Consider the following 27,268-nt stretch of genomic DNA (forward strand, 5'->3'; position numbering starts at 1 on the left):
GGGGGTTTTGGTTGGAATCAATTTTTTGTTTCCCCCCCCCCCCCCCCCCACCATCATCACAAACTCTTTTGGTTTGTGGAAAGGCTTTGGAAATGGAGCGGAAATCTATATGTGAAAACAGTGAAAACACACACCAACAATCAACAGGGGGCACTTATGATTCTGGAGGTCCCCAACATCTAAAGGCATGCTAAACGGGTAGAAAGGTAACAGGCGCACAGAATAACTAAAGACTCTCCTGCAATAACAGGCAATGCCTGAAATAATTAGAATTAAGGACCGGCACTGTGTGACAAGAGGACAAATTAGAGACATAGAATGAAGTCCACTCTTACAGCGTGTACTGCCTCTTGAGGAAATGAGATTCCCATTTGAGACTAAAAGGATCGTAAGAAAGAGCGCAAGAGAGGAGAAAAAGAGTCTGCAGATAGGTCCAGTATACTTGGGGGGGGGGGGGGGGGGGAATATTTGGGGGTTGCAATGGGAGCGTTGAGGTTTTGGTATCGGAGGCATGCTGCTGTGCTCTAGTCCTCCATGCACATGGGCAGGTTGACAAAGGTGAAGACGTTGTACTCGATCATCACGGAGAAGCAGACGAAGATGGCGTACAACACCAGGACGTAAATGCCCAGCTTCACGTCCAGCCTCCATTTATTCAGGTGGATCCCCAGCACCTGCACGCATAATACGAATACATCAGAGAGGCATGCGGTGGATCTCGCATGTTCCACATGACTTCTGAATGCGCAGTAGTTTGAGTTAAGAGGCGATAGTTGAATTAACCCTGATCTGACTCAATAGCACGTACCTGGGCAGCCAATACACATATCATGCAAATCTCATCCTGTAACTGTGATCCACGAGAGGCATTTTTGCTACAGCAGTGTGTCCATCGTTCTGTTGAAGCGAACAGATTTTCTGTAGCTGGCTCATTACTCATTTGTGTGTGTTTGAGACGCTAAGGTTGAAAAAGCATGGATGAGCTAAAATTACTGCAGTAATTTATACAAATTTTTTAAAAAGATCAAACGAAAATGTTTTTTTTTTTTTATAGAAGTAACATTTGTTTACAAACTGTTGAAACTCATGTTTGTTTGACGCCGCATTGTGAAGTAGGAGTTGATTGCAATTCAGATTTCTGGTCTGAAAGTCAGACAGTTTGTTAAAAGGTAATTTTGGTTTATTTTTATTTATTTTTTTTTTTTTCAGTAAGAGTTTCACTTTCCACCTAATTATTGAATGCAGCGTGAATATCCACACCTCTGTTTATTCCAAAATAAATAAATTCATTACCTCCTTTGCACCAGCGGATCTTTCATAGGAAGGAGAACACTAACACTGAATGTTTTACATTTTGATGAACCAATTGCATAACTTGGTTCAGTCGCTATTGCATAACAGTGAATCAGTCAGTGACGGTAGATAAATAATATCCCTGTTTGGCTACTATGTGAAAGCAGTGTGGATTTTTACTTCATACACTTTGAAAAAAAAACAAGTTGTCTTCCAGGGAGTGGTGAACATCTGGGACCACTGCAGCATAAACATCATTAACTATTGCTCACCGTGAGGAACACGGAGCCCAGCAAAAGCACCACCGAGTACACCAGGCCACGACTGTTGATCATCACCTGCGACGCACAAGAGAGTGACAACAATTCCCCTGCAGCTCCTCAATCTTTTTCAAGTCAACATCAGATATAAGGAGGAACAGAATTTTGGTTGTTTCTTACGCCAACACGCAGAGTGATACAGACACGACAAGTTCTAAGTTCTAGTAAGGTAAACAAGCTCCTTACCACTGATCCATAGCTGACGCACATGGTCTGTATCGCCCAGGGAACCCCAAGTCCCACGAGAATATCAAACACATTACTGCCAATAGTGTTCGACACGGCCATGTCTCCCAAACCTGCAACAAAACCAAAAGAAGCCATTTTATAAAGGAAAATAACTTTAGGAAAGGATATGAAAGATTTTTTATTGAGACTTTAAGGTTGAATAATCCATTTTTATCAAATGTTTTTGCTGTTCTGTACTTTGATATTCTTCTCGTTCAGTTGACGCAGAGCTACACCGAACTCTTTCCTCTCGTTTCTGTGCTTAGTTCCAACTTGTTCAACTCTTTTATTTGTATGTAGCAGACAACACATGTATGAACAGTACGCCAAGTATGTTACACTAGATTTGTAAATGCCAACACAGTTTGATCAATTATGGCTAAAAGGCATGATAATGCCATCTGCACTTCGTTTACAATAAATACTGAGATTTTAATATCTAGATACAGTTCTCTATCCATGTTCTATCGCCCTAAGAAAAGGAACATCCCAGAAAGCACTTTCACCACAAAAGGTCCTGGAGGACTAGTGATATAAAATGTGCATCAGGCAATATCAACGTCTGGCTCTCCACTGTGTTATTTACAGTAACTATACTAATAATAAATAACTGAGGAAATTGCAATCTAAAACCGTTTCAGAGGGAGCGGTCTACCTTGCCGAGCCACAATGAGGCTGGCTATGCAGTCTGGGACGCTGGTGCCTGCTGCCAGGAAAGTGATGCCCATGATGACATCGGGAATTCCCAGAGTGTAGCCAATTACAGTCACCTGAGAGAAATGTATAGTGTCAGAGCTCAAAAATAGCATTTTCTGTTTGTCAACCTGAACACCAAATACCCAAGTTCAATGCTCCCCTACTTAGCTGCAAATGTTTAACGGTTCAATAATAATAATAATAATAATAATAATAATAATAATAATAATAAGTTCTTGCTTTCGCACTCACCATCCAGACCATAAAGTAGGAGAAGACGGCAATCCAGACGGTGGACAGGATGAAGGAGAACATGAAGAATTTCTCCCAGCGAGGCTTGGCACAGTTCGGGACGGTGAAGAACAGCAACAGGAGCAGAGGCCATGAGATCAGCCACTTCAACTGGCTGCCTATACCCTCTGCAGCAAGAACACACATTGGCACAAGTGATTAGCCTCTTGCTCTTTAGTAATATGGTGGAAGTAAAGTTTATTGCCCACAAAAAAAGTACAATTTAAACGCCATACCGTCAAATTTTATCATGATCACGATAACCTGTAGACCACATTTCCCACAAATCTTTGCACTTTATAATCAAATCTGGTTTCCCCTCTTCGATTATGTGAATCTATCTTTCCAGCAACTGGATTGCTAAAGTCATTGTAAGAAGACATATCGTCCACTATCTGTTTAAGTGCCAACAACATCTGCATTTTTCTTTGACATTTGAGTTCAGTTTTGCTTATTTCAAGTGAGCAATACATGACATGAAATTGTTTCATACGTCTGAAATGTTACAACATTGTTACCCAGTAAAGAATGCATCCAAGTCTGCTTAACTACACACACGCGTCGTGTAAATACACAAATGACATACTTGGAATATGAAACGGAGAGATGGTTTCGTTTTCCGGCTCTTCGCTGGGTTTGTCCTCTGGCACGTTTCCATTCTCGATTTCAACCTTCCCGTCAATCACTTGCGTCTCCACTCCATTAGCTGCTTGGACCAACTTCTGCCGCTTTCAGAAAAAAAGAAAAAAAAAAAAAAAAAAAAAAAAACTAAGTCAAAGAGCACATGAGACAGACATGCTGCTACTTTTGACTGCTGCGTCACGGCCATATCTTTTATGCATGTTGTTTGAAATGAAAAACAAATAAATGTAAACTCTCCCAGTGAGATAAGGATACTCTTTGGGGCTTTAAATTGGAAACTTAACTCAGAAATGCAAAGCTGCAAATAGAATACACAACACATAATAGCAGCTAAATCCTCTTTTTTGGGGCAACGACATCAGGCTGTACCTCTGTAATGATGAGGCGACTGGCCATGCGCAGACGGGTCTTGGGTCCAAAATGGCTGGTCACCATGACACGGAGGCCGGCTTCTGGGAACCTGAACTTTGAAGGGCTGGCGTGCATGATCTCGTCCACCATCACCACCGATCCACGGCTGTAAGCCTTGGTGGGCTTGACTGAGGTTTGGAGAAATATGATGCAAATATACAACAAAAAAAAAAAAATCATAACTTTATGAATGAATTACCTGTGTATCAATCTAGCACACCAACACATAGCACTGTGTTTTCATTCATTTATTGGTTTCATTTAAGTGCATCGTGGTTCAGTCAGGAAGTACGATGCACTTAAATGAAACCAATAAAATAGAGTCCCTGGTGGAGCATCCTTAAGACTAATTAAAACTTAGGAGCCATCAAGAGATATGTACTGGACTATAAACATCTGTAGTGTCACTTTATAGTCTGACGCACTACAGTGTCCCGGGATACTAAGGAATATTAATGAGCACTCAACCAGAGCTACTTTGTCACCATGTCGGAGCTTAAGCTGCACCAGGCAAGATTTTTTATTTTAACACGCACCATTCCCATTACCCTAAATCACAACGTGGGCAGTTTTATACCGACACAAATCAAAACTACAGAGCAACAACGTCTCCTAAAAAAAAAAAAATAAAAAAATAAATAGTCGGGGTGTTTTCCAAAGCTCTGGAAATCCACTCCCTCATCTTTTACAAAGTGACCTGGAAATGGATGTTGGCGCCTTTATGTTGCAAGTTGTCTCAGCAGCAATGATGGAAGTGAGATGAAGCCACGAACGAACACTGAATCATTCAGTTGATATGAAATATTTAGTGGCGATGTGGAAAAGACTCGCATGTTAAGACTGCATAAACCCGCATATATTTGCAGGATGTAGCACAAGTACGTATGTAAACGTGAAGAAGACAGATCGGCAGAAAAACTTCTCTTGGCTGAAATACTACTTTGGGGCTTTAGCCAATTCAGTTATGATGGGGCTACCTCAGTTATGATGGGGCTACCTAATAAAACAAAAAATCATCCGGTCTTGACGGAGTAGCAGATTAACGGTCCCAAATTAGTTCTTCCTTCTCTCACTTCACTCTATCCTCATATCATGGAGGTAAAGGAGAGTTTAAAATCTTTGGCATCCCCCCCTGGACTTACCAAAGTTGAACCCTCCCCACATCCCTCTGGTATAAAACATCACACACACACCAGCTGAGTTAACATGATTTCTGGGTACTGAACATCAAATGGCTTTCCCAAATTGCCAGGTGCAGCTTTGAAGTTGCCCAACAGTTGTGAATATTTATGATGGCACGAAAGACGCAACCTCTGGCATCTTTGATCCAACTATCTCAAACTGTTGCGCAGGTGTCCGACACAAACAAATGTCAGTCCACTTCAGTCAATTTCTGCTCCGACAATACTACATATCTTTAAATGTTTTATTGGGATCCTATAACTCATTTGCCCTGTGCTCACAATTAGATATAAGACACAGTGCATGGGGAATAAAAAAAAAGTTCTAAAGTACACTTATTAGTTTAACTCGGCCTTATTATGCATGCAAGGATGCACATAAATTAACTGTGTAAAGAGAGCCGGCATAAACATTTCCTCTTGTGAAATTCATTACCACTTCAGGAGTGAGTGGGTCTACGCCCCAGAGACCGGCAGAAGAAAGTAGTATGCAAGCAGAAAGAATTGGCACACAGCAGCACAACACTGTTGACAGTAAGCAAGAATAAGTTTAGTAAGGCTAAACAGACAGGCATGTTAAGACTAATGCAGCCAAAAGGGAAGGGTTAAATCTCTGAGGGGTTAAAAGTCACTGATTAGACACTTCTGAAAAAGGTCAAAAGCAGGAAAGCAATTAGTGGAGAACTGTGTTTATGACGAAATCTCGCCCAAATGTGACATTAAAGATGGTATTTCGAATTTTGTCGAGACGTTTTTTAATAAGTTTGAAACCCAAGACAACAACGTCCCCCGACATTAAACTGCATTACCGAAGGAAGATAAAGAATATCTTCATTATGCTGTTCCCATTTTAGTGCCCCCTGTATGCTCAGATAAGCTTCAGTTGCTTATCACTCAGAAGAGGAGTTAGCGGGCAGAGAAAATGAATGCAGGAACAAAGAGAACTTTATAAATTACCACAGGGAAAAAGAAAAAAGTAAGAGGGAGACATTTGACGAACCGTCTCTTCAGGTAGTGCAGTTTGTGAGGTCAAAGGACTGAAGTTTTCTTGACCTTTCGGAAAGGGATTCTGCAGAATCACGTTTAAAAGGAATAGTTTGACGTTTTGGGAGATGTGTTTATTTGCAGTCCTGCAGAGAGTTGAGAAGTTTAATACCACTCATGGTCTGTCTGCTAAATATAAAGCTACAGCCAGCAGCCGGTTAGCTTAGCACACTGTTGCACGAGAACGAACGGGTGTGAACAGGAAAACCTGCTGGTGACAAAATATGCCTACAAGCTCAATATTAACATTAAATATCTTGTTTGTTAAATTCATAAAACTGAAGTGTAAACAATAACTTGAGCTCCACAGCCGATAAATGGCAGACTATTGCTTCCGTTACCTTTGGACAGAGCCAGGTGAGCTATCCGTTTCCAGTCTGTAGGCTAAACTATCAATCTTCTCATCCAACTGTTGGCAAAGAAGCAAATTTGCATATTTCCCAAAATGTTAAACTATTCCTTTATGTAAATATCAGCAGAATACCATAGAAGATGAAAAAACTCAAGTTAGTTCAGCAGATAGGGGCAATGGTTAAAGCCACATCTCCTTTAACAGAAGGAAACAACCACAGTCTTCCAGAAGTCAAATCGTCGCTATATCTCCATTTAAACATTCGATCCATGTTCGGACAGAATAATGTTGGGTTCCCAGCCTGTCTGATTAACCTTACCTGGTGAGATTAAAGGCAATGACGGGTCGTCATCCCAAACATAGGCATAACTAGTATTACCGTCCTCCATCTCACTGCTGGCTGCAGCGTTACCATTGGCCACATTCTTGTTCGACTTCGACCCCATGAAAAGTCTCTGCATGCTGGTGTTGAATCTAGTAACCAGATGGAACATAATCCCTGAATTAGAGATACTGATATAATTCAGCCCAGAGTCCAAAAGGGAAAGAAATAAACAAGATTGAGTGTCAATATTCACATTTGCGAATAGGGTTTATGAGCTTCAGATGAAAGGCGCCAACTTGTTTGTTTACTATCCGTACTTGTATAGAGTGAATTTACAGTTAATGTGGCCCAATTTCTGAAAAACTGCATCAGCATAAACCATGTGAAAAACGGCTGAAATATGATGCATTATCTTCTGCATAAGAATAGAAGGGAAAAGGTGTTTCCCAGAGGCCAATCACAAGGCTTTCATACGCAACAAGGGCCTTCAATAAGACCATTTGAGTGCCATTACATAAAAATGGATTACAAATAGTCACTTCTGCTGCCTTTGAACAGAATGTGTGCAAAGTAACAGCGACAACATCTAAGGAACAGCTTTATCCCTTTCAGAGGTTACACCTTCAAAAGCTAACATGAAAACTAATGTTTTGTATTTTACAGTTTGCAGCACATTCAAAGTCGTTATCTTAATTCCACATTTTACTTTATGCTAAGTTTCTCCTCTGAATTGAGGGTTTTTAAACTAGTGATTCTTAGATTTTGTGGAGTTTGATGAAGCCCAGAACCGGCAAAAAGCTGTAAAAGATAAATACTGTTTGTTAAATATGTAAAATCATTCACAGAGTTTAAATTTACAAAAGAGAAAAGGCTAGCTAGCTTGACTGAACATGTTAGCTAAACACACAGAACCACAAACCATGAAGAATGAAGCAGGCTGGCCGTTTCTAATTACATTAGCTGCGTCCCAATTCAGTGGTCGCAACCTTCGAAGGCTGCATTTGAAGACCATCACATCAGCTCAGTTTTGGGCCCAAGTATTCTTGACTAATGATATCCAAAAATAAATGCGCATCTTTTTTTTTTTTTTACTCTTGGATTTTGTGTTACTCCCTTTCACAATTGGCAGCGTGCATGCTATTTGAGGAGGAAAAAAGAATCACAGCCAAGCCCTGGAAGGTCACCTCGGCGCTCCGATCGAGCTATATAAAACCCACTTTACACCATTTGGACTGGAACAGCCCAAAGTGGTCAGCGGATATTTTCGGGAGAGGGCAGACATATGACAGCACATACAGTAAGCACTTCTTTCCTCCAAATGAGAAAGGAGAGGAGTGATCCGGTTAAGCCCGTGCTCTTAGCCACTGCAGAGGGAGAAAGATTAAACTCTTATGGCAGGGAGAGAGCAGGCTGCTGCAGACTGTAACACAGATTACCAGCTGGACAGAGACAGCGGCACAGGACGACGTGGGTTGGCATTATGCAGCTTGGACTATAAAAGACACAAATGTGTCGTGATAGATAGAGTCTGTATTTTGTGCAAACAGTTTGCTCATGCAAGCAGAAAGGTAACAGATTAAATGAGACAGGGGACGAGACGTTTTTTCGGGGCCGATTGTAACCGAATGGATGCACACGCCCCAGACAATAGACGAAAAAGAACCCCTACTCTGATTCTAATAATCAAAGGTTCAACGTCATGGGGCAAGAGTTTTATAAAATACATAGAATCCTCCAGATAATTAACTTTAATAGTTTCCTATGTGCAGCATATTTTTCAATCAATTATATAAAATGAATAGAAATTCTGATATCTGGCATACTTGTCAAAGATCCATAAATAAGAAAATGTAAAATTGTGTCCACCAGAAGGCTCCTGAGCTTAATCTTTATAACATCTGGGTTAAGGGGACATGAATGAGACCCTCCCCTCCAGCTGGAAACGCACTCTTCTCTTGTGAAACTACCGAGTGCTCTCCTCATGCTCATTTAAAAAAAATAAAAAATTAAAAAATAAAGTATTAGAGCGCAGAATTATAGCAGCTCTCCCCAAGTTTACACTCAGGTTGTTGCAGTGGGAATGTGTTAGTCAGCTCGAACAACAACTGAAAAAAACAAAAACGTGCAGAACTCACTTCATGATAAGGATATATCCAACATACATGACCACCAGTATCAAACTCTCCCACCTGGTGAGGATAAAAATACAGGGTTAATTATAAAACAATGAATTCAGGTTCTCACACACTTGAAATAAATCAGTGTGTATGATTTAGTAGCATTTAGCAGTGAGATTGCAACCAACAGAATACCCCTTCGCTCACTCCGCCCTTTCCGAGACTGCTTTAAAACGTGAGCCACCGAGTACAAACCCGTGGTAACGCCATGGTGTCTTTCAGGACCTTCGCCTCGCCTACTTTCAGAGCAACGTAATTCAGAAGGTGGGTGGCAGTTGCACGGCTTTGCACTCAGCAGCTCACATTACCACAGTTTCACAACTGACTACGGTGGCCTTCAGGTAAAAACCCACTAGGCTCTCTAGAGCCAGTGTTTGGGTTGTCTGTTCTGGGCTACTCTAGAAACATGGCCGTGAAACATGGTGGACTCCATGAAGAGGACCTGCTCCATATGTAGATATGAAGGGCTCATTCTAATGGGAACATGAATATTCTTTGTTTCAGGTGATTATACACTCATGAAAACATAGTCATTAATATTTTATTCAGTTTCTGCCAAGAGATCCCCCGAAATCCTACACACGTGTCCTTTAAAGTCAGACTGTGTAACTTTTGCTGAACAATGACTTCTGTCACCACAACAATTACAGGACAACGGTAAATTGTAGTGTAACATTAAGTCTGAATGGTAATGTGAGGTGCAGCAATGTCCTAAAGTTATATTAAAGTTTATCAACATAATCGAAGTCATTTGAGTGTGAAGAAGTGATTCAGGGTGTTTTCTTGCTTATGAATTTAGAGTTCCAATCATAATAATAATAATAATGTTTTTCTTTTAAAAGTGACAGTCCCGTTTTAAAATATGGACACATTTAAAGCAAAACTGGATGAATAACTTACCACTCTATCTTCCCATCGTAGATGAACTGAAAAAGAAAACATAGCTTTATCAAACTTAGGCTGATTTCAATTTTTTTTTAAATGCACGGGGTCCAACTTACTGCAATTAAAGCCAAAACAGACAGGGTGTAGTAGAAGGAATCCCTGAAAACTGCCCACCAGGTCAAAATCACCACCTGATTTAAAAAGGGGTCATATTTTAGATCATTGTGTATTAGGGTTCTGTGAAGCATTTTGGGTCATACATATGGTGTGAACCAACAAACTTAATATGTGAATTGCACTTGGCAGAAAGAGCTTACAGATGAAACATTGATTTATGATTAATTTACACCTCCAGAGTTTAGTTCTCCATTTCTACTAAAACCATTTTTGAGAAAGCCAACTAAAGCAGATGGCTTTGTTTCCCCTCTGCAAAAAAGAAAAAAAAAAATAGACTTCTGCTCCACATGTGCTGCTCTGCGGTCTATAAATAAACAGAAAAGATGCAGCCGGAGCAGTAAGTCACTCCCTCTAGCACACACACACACACACACCTGTCCAGCAAAGATCCCGCAGACACCAATGATGCAAAGGATGTTGAAGACCGCCGAGCCAACGATGGTCCCCACCCCCACATCACCGTGGGTGATGAAGACACCTGCACACGTGGAGAGGCAGCCAATCAGAGCCAGTGGTGACACCAACCATCTGGGAATGTCTGAATGTATACACATACTGTAGGGGTGTGTGTGGGGGTGTGTGTGTGCGCGCGTGTGTGTGTGTGTGTGTCACTACCAATGACTGAAGCAAAAAGCTCTGGCGCAGAGCTGCCAGCTGCCATGAAGGTGGCTCCTGCAACATCTTCACTCAGATCAAGTTTCTGCAGAAATTAAGCAAAGACGTCTGGTTTACACAAACAACGGCATCGTGTGATGTTAACGCTGACAAATCAAAGACTGCAACTCCCAAGTACCTCACAGATTTTTTCCAGCGCCGTCACAAAGTATTCGTCGCACGTTATGGCGAGGGCCAGAAACATGTAGAGTGCCTATAGACAGAAACGGTAGAGTTACGCTTTAAGAGTGTGTGTGTGTGTGTGTGTGTGTGTGTGTGTCAAGGGCAAGACAGCGTGTGTCTGTGTCCCTGTGTAGATACATCCTTAATCAGCAGAAATGAGCAAACTTAATAGAGCCTTGGCAGAGCAAGATGTTCTCCAGCTAAAGGACGGGTGAAGGGGAATCTCAAAGCACAGCATCCCATTATAATAGTGCCTGCATTAAATTCAAATGTCAATTCAGCAACAAGCTGTTCTCTCTTGTAATTTGAAAAATCTACAGGATCCATCAGGATAGATGTGAGAGAGGAGAGGTGGGGAGGGGGGGGGCAGCATATTTCAGTAGCTGAGGAGAGATCTCTAAATTATAGATCAGCTGTGACATCATCATGGCCCGGCAGCCCTAGCAGCGGTGCTCTGCTCTATGCTATCCACAGGGGGCAGTGCAGGACTGCAGTATGATCAGACCCCCCACACACACAGTATTTTACTCTTCTCAGCAGTGACAATAAGAAGTCAAATTGCAGCGTGGAACATCCAGTTTGAGACACTTAAGTGTAAGAGCAGCATACTGAACTGCTCAAATCATACAAGACTCTTTATGTCCCGGTCATGAACATTTCTATTTGCGTCTCTAACCTTAGAAGGGAAACCAAACGTGGGCGCACACAACCCGATAGTGATCATGATAATGTTTTCATTAAGAACGCGAGAGAAGATGAGCACTCTCTAAAGTACCCTCGTAGGCGGGGGATCTCCGCGCTAATGTAATCTGTGTGGTGAGAAGTGCTTAACCATGCCGTGAAGGCAAAGTACTACAGTTCTCACACCTCTGTTCTAACTGGCTCTGCTCAAAAATGTCAGAGTTAGACAAATCCAGTCGGTATCTTCACATCGTCCTAGTCCTTTTAGTATACAATTCCCTGTGTTCCCTTGCCGAACTGCAGCGGAGGCATCGTAACAAAAATAAAAAAGGGAATTTTCGACTATCACTATGTGACAGACTTGTTCACTGTGTGAACCTATCCTTTAATCCAACAAAACGATATATTATTTAAAGTCTCAGCATTTCTACCCCAGTGTGGAGAAGGATTTCATACCGAGATGTCAAATTTCCATTCATGTCCAATTCATTCTGGTCAACAGTTTGAGCGGGATGGGGAATGTGTTACGAGGGGAGCCTCATGACCTCAGAAATGTCTCTAATCCTACAGCCCTGACTTGCATTTGACTAAAATAAACTTTTTAAAGCCAGCATGAAGAGCATTACCTCCTGCTGAACAATACCCAAGAACTCCATTGAACTCCACAAGTCAAGTCAGTTGGAGCTTAGCATGACTAAATAGTCAATAAGGGGTTTTTCATGTGGAGAAGCTGCTCATTCAAGATAAATACATGTCCTGGAGACGCAAATGTACATTACTTATAAAGGCCTCAGCATTGTTCTAATGAATGTAATCATTCTTAAAATTAAACTCTTACTAAAAATACTTACGTCAGAGTTACACTATCATATTTATGAAGCCATCTACACTCACACACACTCCTGAGTTGAAGCTCTCCTGTGAGAGACATCGCTTTACGACACTCAGAACTGTAAAATGAAATGAATGAGGTCTTGTAGTTTTGCAGCTGTTCCGATGTGCATGGGTTATATCCGCTGATTTTAAATCTAGTTCTACATTCTCGTACCGATTTGCTCCCTGCCCTTTTTTGTTTACTGTATTATACACCCTGTCAAATGTGGTTGTGCTTTGGCTTTAATAATTTAAGATAAATTTGTCATAAAATATTAAAAGTGCAATTACTTGGCTATTCCCAGAGCTTTTTTTTGTTTGTATCCCATGGCCTCTCAGAAAAGATCTGCATTACAGAGGACATGAACCTCCAAGCTCAAAGTACTACTGAACTGTTCTACCCATTTTTTTTTCTTCCCTATACATCTTCCTCTCATCTGTGTGCGAGTTTACATCTAGGAGTTTGTTTTGCACAAAACAGGTGAATGACAATTTGTGTGTAAAATCATTTGAGCATTAAAAAGCTCCTATGTGGCATCCGGACACTCAGGCTAAGCAAAAACTGCTACTATGCAGCGACTCCAACCTTCCCTTTCTGGCTTTAAAAAGATATAAACAAGCAATTAGTCTGCTAAGTAAAAAGCTCCTAAACCCACCTGCAACCAGCTGAGCTCTACTAAAAGTGTTGATTGGGGACAGATGTGATGGGAGATGCAGCAGCTTCTAAAAAATAAAATAAAAAATGAAAGTCCTCTTACCGCCGCGATGTGGAGCACAACGCCCCCGCTCTTACGTTCATCATTGGTGAAAATGTCATTGGGGAACTCGTGTATTGCTGAGGAGAGAGGAAATGTCACGGTCACCACACAGGAGCGGCATATCAGCGAGGTACATGTCCCCAACCCACCCAGAGAGGACCACATGACTTCATGATGGGCCTGGTGTGCCCTGTTGGTTCAGCTTGCTTACACTGAATTAGTTTGGTCATGGTATCGATCAGAGTGTCATCCTGACTGTTCTTGTTCCATCTCGTCACACTTTATCATCTAATACAGCAACAAACACTCGTGTATACTTAAAAACAGGGCACTGCAGCCTGAAAGGTTCAAATGCAAATTAAATAGCAGCCTGTGATCATCAGCCAAAAAAAAAAAAGAAAAAGAACCTGGGAACTCAAACATCAAGGGCTTTGAATTTCCAAAGGACTGAAAACCAGCCTGCAGTATGTCACACCCCTCGGCAACCAATGACTTCATACCTATTCATGGAAGAAGAAAAAAAATAACTGATCCCATCTTCTCAAAACCTGATGTAAAAGCCTGGGCTATATTAAGAGCTTGCAGTCATACAGAATTAAAGCAAGCAGGCAGCAAAAAAATGAAAAAAATAAAAAATAAAAAAATAAAAATAAAAAAAAATAGCGTCCATGCTGAGGACTCATCATCCATCACCAGAGCTCCAGCTGGAACACAGGGTGCCACCATATGGCCTACATCTCTGGGAGCACAACCACCCCACAGTGCACGTGGCCGAAGACAGAAGCTGGTCGTCGCCCTGATGGGACCCGGCATCTGGGGCGATCTGCCTCGGTCCGACCCGTTCCTGTTGGGCCCCGAGCTGCAGGCTCACATCTCGTTTCTTATTAAACAAGCCTGTAACATACCTCTCATACTGCGTACACAAGTTACAGCTATCGCTATGCTACATTTAGACATATAGTGCAGAATAAACTAACAAAGGTCTACAGCCATGCAGGAGCTCCGTGCGACTGCACATGGGCATATCGGTGCTAGCTGATGCTAATGTCAGCATGCTAACAATGGATGAAGAATTTAGCATTAGAGTTTTTATTGATGTTTTAACAGTTCATTTTAAATTATATTCTTGTGCATGTGGTGATAAGTTGTTACTGTGATAATTGTTTGCCGTTTCACTTTGTTGTGCACTTTTAATTTTTAAGTTTGTGTTGGACGTGCAGCATCATTTGGCGTCTGGCTCTCAGTGGATAACTGATAAAGATCCAGCTGTTCAAACTGGGGTGTTTTTGTTGTTTCTTTAAAGACACATTCTGTAAATAAAATAAAGAACATTCTTCTGGTCAGCTAGGGTTGCCAAGTTGTTTTTTTCACAATGACAAGTAGAATATTTACCATGTTCACATCTTAGTTTAGTGCTAGCATGCTAACATTTGCTAATTAGCGGTAAACACAGTACAGCCGTGACCGACGATCAAGTATTTCCACCCGATGATGCTGTCAGGGGAGCACCAAAGTTGATCAACAGCTCATCCTGATGGGGACATGACTGCTTGTGCCAAATTTCAGTTCGCTGTAGAGACATTCCACTCAATACCACAAATGTGAGCGTCACGGTGGCGCTACATGAAAAGTGAAGGGATCATCAAAAATAGGATTCATCATCTTTTTACGATATTTCAGTCTGGGTCAAAGTGGTAGACCTTGCTATCCCAACATTGAAATAATCAGTAGATGGGACTGCTTTGCTGTGGCACTACTGTTCGAAAAATACAAATACCCAAGTGATGCAACAAACTGCTGTAGTCTGAGCCAGCAGAATAACGCTGTTTGTAATTGAATATAAGGCAAGCTTTGGGCCCTTGCCGTATATGGACTCGTGAAGTGGAACAGTGCTCACCTGAGACTTCTCACTGCATCTGTCCCATCCCCACCGTTGCCTGCATTTATGATATTCGGCGGAGTGTGCATACATGACTGAATCAGCGCAGCATTTGGAACACTGCACAGGCACATCAGACACTCTACAGTATGTGGTCCAAGCCCACTGAAATCAACCGATGCATTTCACTCATTTACGTCACATACATGGACATTTTTCACATCTCTATTATGTCATCTCAGACAGTCTCTTTGCGTCATGGCTCTTTGATCCGACCTTGATTTGAGGTCTCATTGCAGCACCAAGACTGCCTTCATGACACAGTAAATGCAACTGATTAGAGGACAAAATAATAATAGTATGAGTAATGTCTTCATGAACGCAAATATGACAATCTGGAGAACACCACGCTGACATGGGGATCTGACTGCAACATTGACTATTGCAGGCGGCTTTAGCTCATTTCACTTCTGACAGGTTTATGTGCTGAATGAAACGTGTCGGAAAGCCGCCGGCCTCAAGCAAAGGCGCAATCAATTACAGGATTTGTCAGCTGTGCCCTCAGAGGTGACTGAAAACAAACTGATGCTGATACAGTAAGCTAAAGTCCTACTGATACCTCAGGGACAAACACCCACAATCAAACATTATTCTACCAGCTGAAGGTTGCTCGAATACTTCTGAAAAACATAAAACCATGGGGAAAGTATCAAGTTTGAATTTCCTGCTGTCACCTCCTGCTTCCATGTTCAGCCGCCAAACCTGCAGGTCTGCCATTAATCAATAATTAAATGCCATTGCCATCCATGTTCTTTGGTTACATGTTCAGCCCCCTGCCTCTGTGCACAATCGGGTCTGGCTGAGAGCGAGTTAAAAATAGGTGATCACAAAAGGTGTTTAAAGGGCGCCGGCACAGCAGAGAGAGGGCAGGCAGGGGTCACCTCCCCGTCCCTGTAAACACTCGGGCAGACAGCGTCTACAGGGTTCATCTGGGTCTCCTCACTGCAGAGGTCAAACCGGACGTGAACATGCCTCCACAGCCGTTTCCCCACACAAGGACAGGACGTACACAGGAGCAGGAAAACAGACAGGTTACTTAAGTCATGCATCTCAAATGAGGCCCATAAATAGAACCATAAATAATATGGAGCTCAGTTGAACTGGGTATCATTTTTAATTAGAGAGTGTTTGCACACAAATAAGATAAAGTTTTCAACTTTCTGTCTGACGGTGAATCCTTCAATCAATTGCTTCAGCTCTAAAAAGAGTTTGCTTGCTATTCACCATTTTTTGTAATCATTTCATAAGACATTGTTTTGCTTTAGACATATGCACAAGTTGTAGCCTACATCTATCATGAAACACGGCATTAAGGTACAGATTTGTAAAATTAATATCTGGCATTGTGAGCTAAACGGCATGTGCCAATATGTTATTAAATCACACTAGAAATTAAAAATCTTTAGGCAAATATCTTTAAGATGCCGCAGAGGAAGCTGCTATCAAAATAGAGCGTGTTCCGCTGAACAAAAGGTTGTGCGATTGTACAAATCGGAAACTAAAACTTGTATCTATGCTGCTGTTCTTGTGTTTGCGTGGGGCTGCCGTCTGTTTTGGAGGCAACGAAGGAGCGAGAGGATGTCTGTACCGGCACGACAGGCAGGAGGTAAAACAAAAAACAGGTCCTGTTCAGAGGCTGAGCTACAAAATCTATAAATAAACCCTGGATTCTCTGTTTGGACACCTGACTGTGCCGCTTATGCAAGAAATTATTGGCAACAAGTGTTGGGGAGGATTTGATGAGATGCAGCGCTACCATCACTTTAGGTGTGGACAGTATTAAGATGATTATGGGGGAGGTCCTTTTCTTTTCTCACCCCAGATGTATTACATAATTCAGCCTTCCCATGCAAGATATAAATATTTCATTGAGTCAATAATGGTGACTTTAGTGTGCACAAAAGGGCCAAAAACATTTTTACCATATGCACCGGACAGCAACTTTTCACAAAAAGGAAAGGTGTCGTATCAAGTCAGGCCATGAAATAATTCAAGTAATTCAATAATTTAAGTTCAGCTCGACATGTTGGGCCCAGTTCACGCCGGTTGGTGGTAGTAATCTATTATTGTATACATTTATTGATAAAAAAAAGTGACAATATTCACCTGTTTGGATTGTAACGATAATATCAGTTAACCCAATTCAATACGCGAGATATTTGGGAAACGGTGTAACCATATACGGGGTTCAAAGAAAATAATTACATGCGCTATAAACAAGAGTATACTTCCCTGGATTTGTTGTGGCACTGCTTTACTGCGAGTAAAGTTCAGTTATTTAAAGCACTGAATACATTTTAAAATGTCAAGTCATACAAATATCGTCTCTACACAGGTCACACAAGTCTCTCTGCATATACACAAATCTGCTCAGATAACCTTCATTTATTGGCGTATTAAAGCCAGAGCACGACAGCCATTCTTTACATTTGTGCAACCATTATTCCATAATCTGGTAATATTCCAGATATTATGGTGCCGTTACATAATGGAGCTCAGCATCGTGTACCGTCTGTTGTCCCAGAGATAGAAAGACAGGAGAGTCTCCACCCAACACAGCTACTGCGGTGGCCTGGTCAAAAACGGACTGATATGGAGCCATGCAAAGTATGTTTTCAGAGGAAAAACACAATGTCATCACTTGTTAAAAACAGCCGAATAAAACTATTATGATGAGAGCATGATGTTTTGGCGGAGGGCCCGGTGCTACCTTCTGTCACCAACCCACAGACCAGCCAAGTCATTAACAGAATACAGTTGACACTCCAGTACAGCAGTCAAGAGACTCTTCAGAGGAGAATGATTCCTCGGGGGTCATTATTAGTCGATTAGATAATTAGCTTACTCCAGCAGACATCAGTGAAGAGCATGACTCAACGGTAACCGACAGCATTCTTGTACACAACAACATCACGAGTAGCCTTAGTGGCAAATCTCTGTGTCACACAGAAACAATAACTTCTTAAGAGCGCAGGGGCTTGGCTTAACCTACAACACACACGATTATCCATTTGTTAGGTCGATACTTTCACATGTACAACTGCTCTCACGTGCTCAAACACACGCAATTTCACCTGCATGAACACACTTTCATACCTATTGCACTTCCACGTTTAGCATAGATTCCCCTCAGCCCTTAATGTGACCGCGTTCATGTAAGAGAGAGTGTTTGGGGTGCTGAAAAAGGCCAAGCTGGTGGACCCAGAAGACACCTGGTCCAATAACCTAAAAGGTGTGAGACGTGCGCATTAAGCTGTGTCCAGGAGAAATAGGTACCGAGCTCGCTCAGGGGTGAGGTATGGATCTGCAACAATGCAAGAGTAGAGCTGCCTCGACTACACTCCTTTAAACCCAATGTCCCTTTTCTCGGTTTGTATCAGCCAAAAGCAGAACGGGATAGAAATTTATGAGGTTGCAAATCTGAAGCAGAACAGAGCGCGACAGCGTGAAAGCATAAAAGAGGTCAGGCGCGTTTGAAATGGGCAGCGCGGAAAGTGCTCTGTGCAGGTGCTCGTGCCTGCGAGCCCCCTCTCCTCTGCATTGTTCCACCGTTGGCATGCGAGCGAGAAGCAAAGCGAGGTCAGTTTCCATTATGCACAGCAGCATAATCCCCACTTGTGTAATTCCCTTTCAAAAAGCCTCCTTCTGGTGTTTCCCTGGAGTGGACGACCCTGCATTCCAACGGTGGACTGGCTGCCTCCCTGCTGGCACAGTCACCCCTCGTGTTGCCACCACAGTTCCCACCTACCCAAACCCAACCATACGCCCCCCCCCAAGAAATGAAACTCAGGATTTTAGGCAAACAAGTGGATGTTGTATGCTGCCTTTTGTTTTTGCCAGCAGCAGAACTGACACCATAACACAGCAGGCTTTTTACAGGATGACAATTCCACTTTGGGCCACAGTCACCCAGTTCCTCCTCACCCACGCCACTTTTCAAGACAAACATGCGACATGGGCATCCCCTTGCCCGTGGGAGGATTAGAGCCATATCTAAAACCACTACAAATCAAATCCCGTCGGATTATTTCATAGTACAAACCCAGCCATACTAAAACCTTTGCTTTGTTGTTCACGGCTACTTCTCGCGCTGCTGTCGTCGTCGACTTCCACCAGGCCAATTAGGCCGCTCAAGGGGAGTTTTAAATGCATGGTATTAGCAGCATCTTTATTAAAAGCTAATTATTCCTCCCACAGAACATTAGCCACGGTGCTTTGCCGCCCTCCCCCCCTCTCCAATTTCCTTTGCTCCACAGTTGGCATCAGTCGGTCCCAAAATGGGGAATATAATCTAATAGTCTCTGTCCCCAAGTAAACCTCAAGTCAAATAGCAAAACACACATTTCTGATCACACTTCTGGTGCAGCCTTGAAGAAATCATAAAACAGTTTGATTTGGAAATAAAACTGCTTGTACTTTCAATCCACAGAGTTACTTGTTAAATTTAGGTGAGTGCATTTGTTCTATCCGTCATGGGCCTGCTACAAGGGAAAAATGCATCTAAAGTTCTGCATGCGACTATTAAATAAGGTTGCATCAGCCCCTTCAAGCAGGAGTGCAACAAAAACAGTTTGGACAGCACCTTGTGCTTTCCAGGAGTTATTACTAAAAGACCAATAAAAATAAAAAAAAGGCACTTATGATGAATGGCTGCCTTTGCAGCACAAGTGTCAGGACAAGCAAAACAACATTAGCACCCCGTGAACCCTGAAAAGGGCTCCCTCGCTGATCACAGAAATAATGATGAGGAAAAGGCAGAGAGACCAAAGCTGGCCGAGTGTAATCTATGCAGCCCACAAACAGCGGCTTAATTAAACTGAGCTTCAGATGTTGCACACACTCAGCATAAAACGAAAAGCCTCCAATAATAATTCTCATCCAATCGAGCAGGGGTCCAGCCACGGTTAGTGCTTGGCACGCCAGTGCCATCGTCCACTGCTGGATCATCAGGTCTGGACAAACAACTGCAGAGGGAATCAGGACAAACGCACCGATCGGTGATACAAAAAAAAACGAAAACATTTCTCGCTTATTGTGAGCGTTGGAAACCAAGAACTCTATTCAGTTCTTGGCAAATGTGTTGATGGTAAACACGTTTGTCATACTAGAAAGACCATGAACATCCATTTATATTCATGTCATCTGTCCAGCTGATGATGGGAGACATGAGCAATAAATAGTCTTGACAAGTGCAACACGAACAATTAATTGACTGTCGGTCAGACAGAGAGAAAAGCGTTTCAAGTGATCAATGTTGGATTACTTTTTCCCCTCAACAACTTTAGAAATTTTGCGTTGAGTGTCCTGAATCTCTACATAAGGAGTTGCTGAGTAAATAGAAAAAGAGCCGAGCAAAGAAGAAAAATAATTGGCCTCATCTGTCAGATTATTTTCCCCAATTTAAGAGAATTTGGTCTAGAAGGCTAAATGACTTGGTAAAGTGCAGTATAATATATCGTGAAGGTCAAATCAATGTAGTGAAAAAATGTGCATCTATATTGAAGCCTTGCCCGGTTACAGTCAGAGACACTCATACTGCCCACAACATAGTTACTGGTCATCTGAGGTGCCTGAAGTTTATGACTGGATTATTCACAAGACCGTGACCCCAGAACAAAGAGTCACATGATCGGCTCACAGTGACAGGGCAGAGCAGGGGGGGGGATCAGAATGTGAAGTACAGTCTGGTGCGGAAGACATTTGCAAAAAAAAAAAAAAAGTTAATCCTGAAGGATTAGGAGGAAAACTTCAAGGACATAATCTTGTCATTTGGTGCTCATTTAAACAGGACCCCACTGTGCTATTCAAATGGTCTCAATACTGAATAGTTAAAATCCAGCGGCGTAAAAAGGGATGTTTTGCTTGTTTATATATAAACACAATAGCAGGTCACAGCACCAATGATTCATTAATCCTTGAGGGATGCTACCACACACACACACACACACACACACACACACACACACACACACACACACACACACACACACACACACACACACACACACACACACACACACACACACACACACACACAAGAGAGCAGGTAGTCCCTAAATCCTGTTTGCCAATAAATATCACCTCGAACCCAGCTGCTCGAATGCAGAGCTTTTCTCACTGAGTCATTGGAGGAGGAAAAATAAAAAATAAAAGATAAAATCACAGAAAGCTCAAATGAAACAGATGTAGTAAAAACAAGGCAATTCAATTGACATCTTGCCTTTGCTGCTGGTACATTTCAAATCAATAATATCATGAACAACGTAGCTTTAATCTTTTTCGTTGCCTGATGCAGATGTCAGCAGTGTCAGTGGAACTGTCAGCATAGAGTCCGGTATAACTAATTATAGGAGAATGTTGCTTCCTTTAAGTGTACCAAAGATGCTGTAACATAATCAATACCCGACTCTTCTAATAGCCCTTTCAGTGCTTATTGCAGCGCAAGTATTCTAAACCGAGTCAGAACAATAGAGGCCAAATTAAAGTAGCATAGCAAACTCAAAAACTCCTCAACTACTGGGTGCTATTTGGAGTTTTTCAGACAATTTCATTGATCGTCTTGGAATAATACATACCTATAGTAGTCAAGAATAGTCCATCTATGACCTTACGACTGCATTAGTCATGCCGTGTACATTCACTGGTGCATAAAGATCATCATATCTTAATATATAAAATATATCCTGAGAGAAACATCTGTCTCTTTAGCTTCTAAATGCTCCACTACATTCACAAGATAGTCGCCAACTTTGTTTGTTTGCCATTTAGTGCCGAGTAGGAAGTGTGCAGCAGGCTTTTCATGGCAGTTTTGCTGAAGAAAGAATTTTTTTTTTTTTTAAAGTTGCGGGGCGTGAAAACAAAACAATGCACGAAAAGACGTAAAAACCCTTTGTGGAGGATGTGTGTGAGTAAAACTACAGAGTAGAGTGACAATTCTCTGTTGCTGGATTAGTGGATCTTTAACAGCATACCTGGCGCTGAGCAGTTCTTCTTCTCCGTTTCGTTGTCTGGTACTGAAGCCATTAGCCGTCTTCCCCAGTATTCAACGTCCGCATGTCCCTCCACGATCATCCCATGGCCTGCAGGAAACAGAACACAAAAACAGCTTTGCTTATCATCCAGTCAACGTGAATTAAACCATCTAAAATTGCAGAAATTAAGTTTGCTGCATGTGTTGGAGGTTAATACTGAAGATCTGCTGGAACGATTTAAAAGCCTTTTCTTTTGCCGCAGGGAAACCTTGAAACTCCATTTTGCACATTGCAAAAACAGCAAGGAAAACTAACATGGCTGCTCTTACACAAAAGTATGTTTTATGACCCAAAACATCCATGATCATGGTCATTAATCCAAATAAGGTGGCTTTTCTTTAATCCGTTAAAAGTTTTCATTCATGTAGAAATTGCATTTTCTTCCGGCGATAGCAATAACACATCAAGATGCAGCTGCTGTGCCATTATGTTTTTGGGGTGGGAGGAGGAGCGTACAACTTTCATTTTTCATTAAAATGCTCTTAAGCCTCCGTAATGAGGACATAAAAAAAAATTAAAAAAATAAAAAAAAACTGCTGTCCCAAATCTATTATGTAAAAATCGCCAACGACCTGAGCGGTGTTTCAAAACTCACAAATTTTAATAACATGTGACCACACAAGCGCAATGTTGATTCGACACAGCGGTAACTTGCTGCAGGATGATTTCACAGTATTGCTGAATTCTCGGTTACGAGCAGATCACTAGGGAATACCCCGAGGACAGATTGTCTGTTTATTTTGTCTGTTTATTTTGTGTACAACTTGTTCAGATTACCTCCGTCTGGCTTGCCGTTGTAGGTTATACAATGGTTGTGAAAGACTTTGAAGCAGTGGACTCACATGATCTAAGACTTTGTAAATGTCTCCCTTGACCATGTGAACGTGTCCGAAGGATCACTGAATTCCCCCTCTGGCAATGAAGTTGCGGAAGTTATGGTTAGGACAAAAAGGAGACAACTATTACAGAGATGTAAAGACTTCTTGGAAAATTTGACTGATTAGAACACCGAATGTTATATAAAATATCGTAGAGCTAGACCAAAGAAATCCACCAATATTTGCTTATTGCAGGTCCATCAGTATATACGTCAGCTGATCGGTCATTTGGAGCAAGGAAGAAGTTGTTTAATCTGCTGATTATTTTCTCTATTTATCGATTAAATAAAGAAGATGTTACTACCGTTAAAAAGGTTGTGTTGGTGAATCTGAGCAGCCCATTTACACGTCGAGCAGGAGTCGTGTTTCTGCCCACCGAATAAAAAAAATTAAAATAAAAAAAAAAAACAGTTTAGGCACCAGTTAATCATTTTCTGCTCTCCAACCTTTCACTTAATCTTTGTATAACGTCATCTACCTGGACTGCACGGTATTTTGTTGGTGTACAGACACCGAAATGGCGTCATTAAATGGCTTTTAATCCGGTACAGTTCGACAGCCTGGCGATCAGCAGGCGCTGGACAAACAGACTGTACACAAGGAGAGTGCAGCTGCTGCCCACAGCTCTACAATCCAAAAAAAACACCAAACCATCCAGTCATCACTGCAAACTGTTCCCCTTCACTAACCGGCTCAGTTTCACTCCCCCTTTTTGATTACCGTTATCCGCTCAATGCTCACAACGCACACCAATGTAAGGCCAGGGGAGGGATTGAAACGTGTAGACACTGTGCCAAGAGATGATGACTTTGTCATACTTGACAATAAGAGTCATGTGTAAAGCACATGGGCTGTTTGATGTTTGGAAACAGTGGACCATTTACATGTTTTGGGAAAGTTTGCATGACAGTCCATCCAAATGCAATTTCTCCAGGCTGTTATGTGTAGAACCACTTGACCGCAACTATGAAATCTTGTGTTCTTAAAAGAATGATTCCGTGTCGTTTCGTGGAAAACGACTGCATGCATCTCTGTGTCCCTGCGACAGTGCTCTGCGTGCTTCCTGCCCAGCATCTGAAAATGAAAAACAATAAAGACTGATTTCTGTCGGGACTTCTAGGCAGGCTGGGGTAGGATGAGGACTGCAGTCTGTTGTGGGCATGACTCACGTTGATTAATTGTCTTAGTCTCCATGTTGAATGACCGCAGTGTTGGCGTCGTGAAGAGCTTGGAGGTTTTGATTGCCCCTGATTAACCCTCGTTAGTTTGTCAGCAGGAAGTCTCAAAAACTTCGGACTTTCAGTGGAATTTACAGGGAACTTGATCCAAGAATTAATTTAGTTGTAAATAAAGTAAAAAGTTACATAACATTTTCTGACACCGGTGGTTGGCACACATGCTGCCAATTTCACAACTCGGAAACTGTGATTTAAAGAGTCTCTGGGATAATCTAGTCCGGATTTGACCAGTCTAAGTATAGTGGTTTTAGACGGAGACCTGCCTCTACCTAAAATGTCAAACATGCATCAGTCGCTCAGCAATAGAATGTAAGTTTCCCTTAACTTCCGGATCGGCTGCTGCAATTAGGGAGCCAACTTCAGCGCCATCCTCGTTTCTCTGCAATGCCCACTTTCAGGAGCATAGTTGACAAACTACGAGTCGACACAAATACGTGGAAACGCTGCAAAAGCAACCATCTTAGTTGCGGACTGTGTGCAATGACAATTGCAATGCATTTAAGCAATGTGTGGACTGTAAGACTGGCGGCAACAGAATTCTCAATAAAAATTGAACTTAGACATCAGAGGCCTCGCCCCCACTAGACAACTCTGATCATAATGTGCATTTAGTTTCATCCCACAAGGCCTGACTCAAAAGCAGTAAACCAGAAGTAAAAAGAAATGCACATGTCTGGGACAATGATGGCATTGAAAGTTGTACCGACTTTCACAGCTTCATCTTTGAGGAGGCCACAGACACAACTAGAGACTATATTAAATTCTGCAGAGACAATGTCCTAACTCAGAAGACGACAACTATGGACCCAAACAAAAACCCTCTATCCCCAAAGACATTTAAAAAAAGAAAATGCATAGTTCAAAAATAAATAGCATTTAGGAGCAGGGACCTTGTGGAATTTAAGGAATGGGGAGGAGACGAACATGGTCCCAGCTTAACTAGGATGAGAAGGCCAATGAACTAAGTGACTTATGCAAAGCATGCTGTAAGGAAAACTGACTATAGACCGGTTGCTTTGACTTCTGTAGTGATGAAATGTTTTTAGAAAATCACCATCAATGTATTGAAACTAGAGGTCAGTTGTTCAGTGCGCTTACAGGTGCAGTAAAAAAGGGACAGACGATGCGTCGGTCCCGTCTCTGTGCAACTCAAGTCCAACTCATGCAGACTTCATTGTAGTAAAAAGGTTCAGGACAGCTTCCATCCCTGCAGTGGACCTACCAAAAGGCTGTTCGAAAGGCAAGCCAAGAAAATGATAACCGACCCATCCCATGTGCGACACACAGAGCACCAGATACCAGGTTTACAACATTGCTGACTGAATAGATTTTAAAAAGTCTTATCCCTCCTTCAATACAGAATCTAAACCGCAGCAGATTAAAAAAAAATAAAGATGAAATTGAGATGGAACCCAACAGTGCTTTGTTTGTTTATTTATTGATGAATTTGGAAGGTTTTTTGTAGATGCCGCATTAGCGAAAGCCCAATCCAAATGTCCTACGATGTGGGACAACAAAGTGAATCTGGAGCTTAAAAAAAAGAAATTCAAAGCCACCGCATCTTTATCTTTAGACATTGAATATTTTGGCTCATACTAAGAAATTTCAACAATTGGAAGTCACTTTGAGGTCTAAGAAGTTGGGATATACATTTGTTATTCATTTTGACATGTTAGTTTGAATTTAAAATATCATTATGACAATAGTGATAAGGCGTCAGTAAATTAACATTGCCACATATTGTCTTGTCCCAGTGTCTTAAATGTGACTGTTATTAGTCCTCCATCTTTGGGTTTGGGACTGTTTGTCCAAAAAGACAAAACAAAAACATTTGAAGAAGTCACCAGCATATATTGCTCAACGTTGGTGAAGGTTAACATGCTGTGTGCCTTAAAGGTGGCCTAATCTATAGATGAGCACATCTTAAATGTGGCAATAAGGCCAACCTGAAATCCTGACAACTGCAGCAGTTACATCAAAAGATACTAAATCGACTTGCTATTTTGGAGCAGAACAAACAAAGAAATGAGCCCAAATGGGATATTAAAAAATAAATTTAAAAAAAATATATAAATAAAAGTCTGTGAGCACATTTTTCCAGTTAGCTCAGCAATGGACCAAGGACAAGCATCCATTAATCTACCGTGCGGTGAAGATGCTCTCCTTAGTCGGGTGTTCACCTATTAACCCCCCCCCCCCCAAGACCATCACCGACTGCATGCCGCAGCTACCTGTCAGAGTCGAGCCCTGTCCCGCTTCTCATAAACACCTGTTCTAGTCCTCCCCATGCGCAGCTTCATCGCACGCAGCCCCATCAGCATGCACGACAGCATGTTGCGCACCACCCCTCTTTCACGGAGATATAACCCAGGAGTAGTACATCAAATCCCATCCATCTGGACCAGTCAGCGCAGCAACACTCCTCCACACTACCATCAATCAAACGGGTGGCAAACACATGGCACAGGTTTCACTGTGACATGAATGTGTGCGTGTCCTTGTGATGGACGAAAGATGAGAAGGCCACGGCTGTTCAATTACACAGAGCGAGCTTTGGGTCTCGTGGGTGCAGAGGGGATTTCTGGTCATCTCTTATCAAACACTTCTCTTGCATGTTACCTTGTAATCCCACCACCTCCATCACTGCATGGTCAAACAGGATGAAATTCACAATAAACGCCTTCTGTCAAATACCCCCACATGACAATCATCGTGTGGGTCAGGAGAACTTGATTAAATGAAAAAAAAAAAGGCAAGCCATTAGTGACAGAGGGTGGCTTACTTTGGCTCCCAGTGCCTGCCTTTGGAGATAAGAGATTTGCACTTGCCTGTATGATATCATTCAGAATAATCTTTTAAGCCTCTTGTTGTTTTTAATGTAATTAATAAAACTGCTGATACATCAGTTCGAGATCTACAGTCAGGCTGTAGTTTTGGGTAATTTACGGCCGCTTTCAGCTCCGGGGGGCCTAAGTGGTTGCAGATGGGACAGATCCCATGACAGGGCTTGA

General features: G+C 42.0%; 1 protein-coding gene across 1 annotated transcript in view; it reads right to left on the reverse strand.

Moving 5' to 3' along the window:
* Positions 1 to 524: 524 nt before the first annotated feature.
* slc24a4b (solute carrier family 24 member 4b) overlaps positions 525 to 27,268 on the reverse strand; it is a 29,468-nt gene continuing 2,724 nt past the window's right edge. Inside the window, exons 2-17 of the mRNA XM_076084522.1 lie at positions 22,082 to 22,189; positions 13,172 to 13,248; positions 10,816 to 10,890; positions 10,638 to 10,722; positions 10,397 to 10,500; positions 9,962 to 10,036; positions 9,861 to 9,886; positions 8,919 to 8,972; positions 6,778 to 6,932; positions 3,840 to 4,009; positions 3,415 to 3,556; positions 2,790 to 2,956; positions 2,497 to 2,611; positions 1,800 to 1,912; positions 1,566 to 1,631; positions 525 to 674 (exon numbers count right to left, since the gene is read on the reverse strand). Of these exons, the coding sequence (XP_075940637.1) occupies positions 525 to 674; positions 1,566 to 1,631; positions 1,800 to 1,912; positions 2,497 to 2,611; positions 2,790 to 2,956; positions 3,415 to 3,556; positions 3,840 to 4,009; positions 6,778 to 6,932; positions 8,919 to 8,972; positions 9,861 to 9,886; positions 9,962 to 10,036; positions 10,397 to 10,500; positions 10,638 to 10,722; positions 10,816 to 10,890; positions 13,172 to 13,248; positions 22,082 to 22,189 (1,682 nt within the window). The remainder of the gene's footprint in view (positions 675 to 1,565; positions 1,632 to 1,799; positions 1,913 to 2,496; positions 2,612 to 2,789; positions 2,957 to 3,414; positions 3,557 to 3,839; positions 4,010 to 6,777; positions 6,933 to 8,918; positions 8,973 to 9,860; positions 9,887 to 9,961; positions 10,037 to 10,396; positions 10,501 to 10,637; positions 10,723 to 10,815; positions 10,891 to 13,171; positions 13,249 to 22,081; positions 22,190 to 27,268) is intronic.

Source organism: Anarhichas minor, unplaced genomic scaffold, assembly GCF_050575085.1.
Source record: "Anarhichas minor isolate MPS153535 unplaced genomic scaffold, ASM5057508v1 ptg000136l, whole genome shotgun sequence".
Taxonomy (NCBI): Eukaryota; Metazoa; Chordata; class Actinopteri; order Perciformes; family Anarhichadidae; genus Anarhichas; species Anarhichas minor.